This window comes from Miscanthus floridulus, chromosome 6 (assembly GCF_019320115.1).
Source record: "Miscanthus floridulus cultivar M001 chromosome 6, ASM1932011v1, whole genome shotgun sequence".
Lineage (NCBI taxonomy): Eukaryota > Viridiplantae > Streptophyta > Magnoliopsida > Poales > Poaceae > Miscanthus > Miscanthus floridulus.
Window position 1 is genome coordinate 134,312,495 of NC_089585.1, and position 7,422 is coordinate 134,319,916.

The following is a 7,422-nucleotide window of genomic DNA, read 5'->3' on the forward strand; positions in this document are numbered from 1 at the left end:
AGTTCAACCGTGTGGGCTACTGAAAGTGGAATTTTTACACGATTCTAAATCATAATAACTTAGGGAAGAATAACCATAAATTAGACCTATCAGGATAAGTTGATAAAATGGACACCTTGTCATGGTTTTCAGTATGATCGAACCTACTATTACAACCGATACGTTTGCTGAACAACAAGAGCTACTGCCCGCCTAGCACATGATTCATCAGAACTCGTCTACCACGATGAGAAGGGAAGGGCCTGAATGGCGGCGCCATCTGGGTCGTTGCCCTGCTCGCCACCGCTCACATGGTAGTAGTCATGGTGGTACTGCAGCTGCTGCGTTGCAGCTGCAGTGACCGGACCAGGAGAAGCAACTGCAGTGTGACTGGGTGACGACGTTGTCAGAATGGATGCCTGCCTGCTGTCTCCCACCCTCATGTACGACATCCCGGTGAGGGAGACGTCGCCACCGCCGCTGCCAGGGAGCCTGCCGTACTGCATCGCTGCGCCGAGGGGCTGCGCGGTAGGGATCATGGCCGTCTGTGCTGGTGTTGGGTTGTCTGACAGAAGAGAGAGAGCACAGTTGCCGTTGCTCTGCTTGCTGCTGCTCTCTGAGGAAGCCATCGTGGTGATGGTGAAGGGCTGGCAGCCCAACGCCGTGGCAGCCAAGTCACCGCCGCCATTGTTGTGGTTGGTCAGGAATGGGAAGTGCTTCCGGTCCTTGCCATGGAAGAGGGAGCCGGTGCCGGCACCGTTGAGGTGGAAGGCCGGGTAGTACTGGTCTTGGAACACGTCAGTCTCCGTCTTGACCACCGACCATTTGGGCTCTGCCATGGATGTGGTGAATAGCTGTGGGTACGATGTGAACCTTGTGACTCCTGGACAACATGGGAAAATAAACACAAGTCAGATGTTTGGCCACAACGCCGCATCAACAACGAGGCAATGCATCAAAAGTTTAAAACTACACGGACTAAGGCCCCGTTTAGTTCCGAAAATTTTTGGTTTTTGGCTACTGTAGCACTTTCGTTTGTATTTGATAAAAATTATCCAATTATGGACTATTTAGGCTTAAAAGATTCGTCTCACGATTTCTCGGCCAACTGTGTAGTTAGTTTTTTTTTCGTCTACATTTAGTACTCCATGCATGTGCCGCAAGATTCGATGTGACGGAGAATCTTGAAAATTTTTTGTTTTTGGGTTGGAACTAAACGGGGCCTAAGTACAGGGTGGTTGATGAGCAAATTCAAATGTCACTGAACCATCCATGGTTGAATTCCAAGTCCAATTCTTTCTGATATTATCAGGGTGTGTTTAGTTACCCTAAAATCCAAACTTTGGCACTATGCAAAAAGAAGATTTCCCGTCACATCAAACTTGCGGTAGATGCATAAAGTACTAAATGTTGACGAAATCAAAAACTAATTGCACAGTTTGGTTGTACCTTGCGAGACGAACGTTTGAGCCTAATTAGTCAACGATTGGACAATTATTTCCCAATACAAACAAATGCTACCGTGCGCTACAGTGAATCCGGCGGCGCCGAATTCGGCCAACTAAACGTGGCCTCAGTTCATTTCGCATTATGACTTTGACAAGTGGCTAGGAAGGTTCCGAGGAATTCGTGTGTGTAAGAATGCTATTAGCTGGTTTCAGATACCTATAGCCCCACAGCAGTTCAAACTTCACAAGCAAGCAGCTTCAGAGAAATTTTCCTGATCAATTATGACTATATGATTTCATGGAAACGACCATCCAGATCCAGGGCTAATTGAACTACGGTTGCTTTCGAGCGGTAGTCTACATTCATCATGATAGTGCAGGACTGATGGTAGACAAGTTCCTTTTGGTCTCCTTTCTGGAAAGAAAAACTACACATTGGATGGCAGCACCTGTAATGTGTGAAATGTTTGGTTGCATTACAGACAGTGCTGCCAGTCAACTGACAGGTGAGGACTCAGATCAGCACATGATCAATCAGATGTAAGATACTGATTCCGTAGGTCTGATAAGCTGAGCTTCAGTTCACAAAACAATATTAATTATAAGGTGTGCTCCCAGTTGTGCCAGATAATGATCCAAATCTAAACACGCGCAACTTAAATAAACAGAGAACTGTTAAAAAAAACTCTGCTTTCCTTCCATCGCTCTACAAGTGTTGTCAGCTCTAACCTTATGCTCAAGCTCTCATGCATACATGTACTTTCACATCTAGTAATTGGCATGCGTTCTCTCTAAAAACAAAACGGATTGGGGTGTCAGGAGAAGTGAATTTACCATGGTGATTGCCAAATAAGCCGGCAGGGTTGAGAGGGTCCGGCTGCGGCTTACGGCGGCGCCGGTTGTGTCCATCAAGGCGCTTCCTGCAGCTCCTCTTCGCCTCATCGAACTCCCCGAGCAAATGAAACCTGCAGGAAGAAGCAATTCCACCGACGGACGGTAAGGACTTTGCACGAGCACAGTGTGGTAGCCGCCATGCTTGGTTGCATTCAGAAATTCAGAGTTCTAAAACAGCAAGTAGATTCTTAAAGAAAATGCTGTTGCATGCCGGTCTGGTCAACCTCATGGTATCAGCTACACTAATTCAAGCGAGCAGTTGGAACACACCACTGTTGACCTCAAAAAGATTTTTTTTTTTCTTCTTCTGAAACTAAAATAAACAACGCAACCTTCACGGCACGCTCTCTCTGTCTCGGATATTTTGAAACCTGACTGATGAATCTGGAATCTGAATGAAGACAAAGACAAAGAAAGGCAGCTACTGGGAACTCATCAGATCCTCGTCTTCTAGAACACGAGATGCATTTGACTGAGGCCTCTGAAAAACATATGGAATGTGGAAAGCATGGCCGCATGGGCAAGCCACGCACCACAACGACGAGTCGACGACAGGGACGCGCACACACACGGGCATGCACGCGCGCACACACACACACACACATCGGAGAACAGAGGTGGTGAAGGGAACTTGTTGTCCGGGTGAATGAGTGAGGCTGCCCCTGACAAGGACGGGAGGCAGGCATGGACCTGAACTGAATGAAAGTCCAGTTCCATTGCACCTGCCTTGTTGTATTGTAGGGACACACGCCCTGAAAGCACGGGTGCTCGCATGCAGCCGCTAGCAGCCGGCTTCACGGTGGTGTCACCACAGCTCACAAGATGTTCAGACCTTGACAAATTCAGGACCAGATGGAGAGTGCCCAGGGCAGGCTAATCGCATGTTTCTATCTATCTGCTGTATAATAACTGTAAGAACAAAAGTCCGGCTGCCATGCTGAATTCTACTGCTACTGGCTACTGCTGTAAGTTTGGCCGTCCAAATCCCAGTTCCTGCAAGAGTTCCGTTCCAACTTTTGCATAAAAACTGGATCTTTGGTCGGGCGGTTTGCAGTGTTTAGCAAAGCAGATTCCCTTCTACGTTTGACCGAACAACAGATGGATGGATGCACCAAGTCTTGGCTGCCGGCGCACCGCACGTTCGTGAGTTGCAAGCGCCAAAGGTTAATTAAAAAGACAGGAGGAGCTGCAGCAGCTGACAGCGAGTTCTTGGTCGCCTAAGCAAGCAGGGTCTAGTGGTGGTTAGTACTGTTGGACGTGGCGGTAATTCTCGACGAAATTCACCCCCACGCGGACGCGGACGAGACGAGAACGGAGCGAGTGCTTCCAAGAAAGAAAACACGCATGCGATGCGACACCCATGGCCAGGGCCATCCATGGGCGGCGACGAGCTGTTGTTGTACGTAGAGCAGAGCTCGTCGTACCAGTGACTAAATTATTGAGGCGAAAAGAACCAAAATAGAATCATGAGAGCTCGGGGTCGGGGGCAACGGGAAGGGAATGGAATCCAAAGTCCAGAGAACAAGATGCATGGGCGGGCGGACGGGGAGGCGTCCGTCAGTACGCGGCACGGAACGACACGACAGGAGAGGACGAGGGCAGGGAAGACATGCGTACCTGCTGCACTGCTGGCAGAAGCGCTGCTGCTGGCCGGCGACGGTGACGACGGGCGTCTTGGAGTGCGCCTCGCAGACCTTGTGGCGGCGGTGGTAGTCGCGGCACCGGGACAGGTCCGCGTCGCAGCCCTGCACGGAGCACGCCGGCACCGCCTGCTGCGCGTGCCCCGGGCGCGGACGCTTCGCCGGCGCGGACGACGACGGCGCCGGAGCCGGTACCGCTGCCGGAGGCGGAGGGTTCGCTGACGGCAGCGTGGGCGTGACGGCGGCAACGGCGGCGGCGGCCCTCGAGCTCGTCGGCGCGCCCAGCTTCAGGTCCAGCGCGCCGCCCCCGCCCCCGCTGCTGCTGGGCCCGACCACTGTACCGAGGTCCCAGGCAGGAAGCATCTTGGCGTCCCAGTCCATGGCGACAGGCCGTCCCAACGCGCGTGTACGTGCCTGCTTGTTCTCGGGATCCTTGCTAGGTGTAGCACGTAGCAGCTCTCTCTCCTCGGGACCCAACTCAACCAGGAAGGCACCTCGCTTGCCGTCGTCGCTGGTGACGGCTGGCTGCTCCAAATGGTGGATTTTAGCAGGAGGCCTTTCTGCTCTGCTGCTGCCTGCGCAGAAGCAGGTCGTCGGAGACAGACAACAGCTGCGTACTGCTCGCTCACCCAGAGAGAGAGGACGGAAAGAGGCGGAGAGTACACAGAGAGAGAGACCCCAAAAGCAAAGTTGATTGCAAGCAAAAGCTTTGGAGGACGGGAAAGAGAGAGATCACAGCGGCGGCGGCAACAGCAACAGCATGCAATTAAGAATCCAAGAACAGCAAACGCTACGGGGGGGCCAAGGGAAGGGGATGAGACGAGGGCTCGGCTCGTGGGTGCTCTCTCACAGTGAGCTGCTTGGCCAGGCGGCCGGGGGCAGCTGCAGCGAGCGGTGGCCTAAGCTTTAAAGCGAGCGGAGGACACGGATGGATGGAAGCAAGCACCAACCCCGGCCGGTACGGTCCAAGAAAAGGGGGGCGGGCGAGGCGAGGGGTGAAGAGGGGGGCAGCCAGGGCAGTGCCAGTGGTTGCAGACAGCACAGGAAGAGGACGACGGAGGGAGGAGACTCCTATTGGAGGACTCCAAACTCCAAAGGTGGCAATAATTGCCGAGAGGCGAGCTGGGGGCACCTCACCTCCACCTCCACCTCCACTGCTCCTCACTCGCTTTATTTACCAACGGCAGTAACATTACACTGTGTGTGTGTGGTGATGTGTGGTTGGGGAGGGTAGGTGGGAGGGAGAAGGAATCAGACAGCAAGCCGATGGATGTGGCAAAAAGATTCAGAGAGAGATAAAAAGGGGAGAAGCAGCAGCTACCACTCTCGAACAAGAAGCAAGCGGAGGACGGAGAGGCTGAAACCAATGCAGTGAAGAACATCCACCAAGAGCAAGAGGGAGGATTCCCCCCTCTTTGGTGGTTGCTGCTAGCTGCTAGCTGCTAGCTACTGCCTTTCCTTTCCTTTTGCTCCCTCAGCTCAGCAGCCTTGCAAGAAACCAATCCGTGTCCTTGCAAGGAGTAGCTTTTGCCTGGCCTCCTTGAGTTTGAGGATTGGTTTCTTGCAAGGCTGGGTTGCAATTGCAAGCAAGGAAGGAAGCTAAAGTCACTGCAGGTTTCTCTCTGTTAGTTGTGCACCAGCAAATGGGCAAAGATGAGGAGAGCTACCACCACCAGGCACCAGCTGCACCACTCCTCTTAAAAATAAAATATGCACCACTCCTCTTAAAAATAAAATATACTCGTTAACAGAGACCCGGAGAGGGGCTGATGAGAAGGACTAAACTTAAAGTGCAGGGGCTGCTCCTCCCTTCACCTTTTGTAGGGGGTGAGGGCAGGGAAAAAGTACAAAAGTTGGGAAAGAGATGGATGCATGGAGGAGCAAGGGAGAAGGGGGAAGAGGGAGGATAGACTGTCTCCATCAATCACGACCTAAAATATAAAACTCATTTGTTCTTTACGTATCGCTACATGTAAAGGTTTAATTGTTCCATTCGCTTCACTGAAAAAATAAGCCGAAACATTGTTCCAGCTAATTTGTTGTAAGATAAAAACACTGTTCCGGCTGAAAAAAAAACAAGCTAAAAAGATGGATTATAAGAGAAACAAACATGGCCAATGGGTTTTCAGATAACCCTTTCTGCAAATGGGTCTTCAGAAGAGATGGTACTCAGATTTGTATTATCTCGTGACACCTAAAATGGATCTTCCATATAGATATTCTGTTGAAGACTATAAGCATTATATTAGAGACCTATTTTAAATTTGATCCTGCGTCTCCTGTTTGAGACAGCCTTAGGCAGGCGCAGGGGCCGGGGCAGCCTTTCCTGCCTTTTTTCTTTTCTTCTTTTTCCCCCCTGTTTGTGTTTTGTGCTGTGTTGCAGCTTGTGCTATGCTACTGCTGTGCTGCCTCATCCCAGCTGACATGGTCATGTTCACAAATCACAACCAGAGCACATCATGACATCCAATATTACTCTCTGCACTCCCAAAAATGCACATCCTGAAATGCATGGACCTATATGCTCACATCCACATAGACATGCTTCTTTTCTAGTAGTTCTAGCCCCCGTTTGGCTCGGAGAGGTTTAAACATTTGAGCATGTGGTTTTTCTTTTGTTCACAGTGTTACAGAGTTTGATGTGCAGTATATATAAAGGCTCCGTTCGTCCTACCCCCATATTCGGCTTGTTCGGCTTATTTTTTCAGCTGAAACAGTATTTTTCTCTTCCAAAAATTCAGTCAGAACAGTGTTTTTCAGTAAATTTCATCTAAGTTTCAGACCAGCGAACGGGGCCAAAGGAACTATGGGGAACGGTGCCAAGACGTGGAAAGCAATGGTAAATATGATAGTATTTTCTGAGATTCGCCTCGATATGTACCGCGCGTATTTTTCAGCTTTTCAACGATAAAAGTACAGGCCCGGTGCTTAAAATACGTCGAACTGGCGACTTGGCTTTCATGGAACTAGAACAAACAATTATCTTATTCATAGTTGTGAGCAACGGACGACTTTGTTTAAACCATCGCCAAAAAGTAAACATATTCTTGAAGCACCTTGGCTGAAGTTCCATGGCCATGGGCTTATGAAGAATGTGCTGTGCCCTACTTCCACCTTGTGTTCACGATGTGGTCCCTCTAGCAAAGCGAAGGTATTAGCGCCTTCTTTTGCATGTCACTAGTAGGAGCATAGTTTTATTCCCCTAATGAAGATTATTTATCTCCGCTGCCGATGCGCCAACTATAAGCTATGTGAGGTCCAAGTTCCCAAGTCTTAGGGAGTGTTCGGCTGGTATGCATACTGGAATTTTACTGTTTATGCTGAAATTTTATGAGAAAAACACTGCTCTGGCTGAAGAAAAAAAAGCGGAACAAGCCAGCCAGCCGAACATTCCCTAATTAGCTAATATTGTGCTGTTTCATTCCTAGTTTTCACACGTTGACCAATGGTCAAGAGTCGTA

General features: G+C 50.0%; 1 protein-coding gene across 1 annotated transcript; it reads right to left on the reverse strand.

Annotated features, from left to right (window-relative positions):
• Positions 1–5,609, reverse strand: LOC136459728 (squamosa promoter-binding-like protein 2). Its single transcript, XM_066459568.1, has 3 exons — positions 3,939–5,609; positions 2,262–2,392; positions 1–862 (listed from the first exon to the last, which is right to left on the reverse strand). The coding sequence occupies exons 1-3, from the start codon at positions 4,340–4,342 to the stop codon at positions 219–221; spliced, it is 1,179 nt and encodes a 392-aa protein (XP_066315665.1). The 5' UTR covers positions 4,343–5,609; the 3' UTR covers positions 1–218.
• Positions 5,610–7,422: the final 1,813 nt, after the last annotated feature.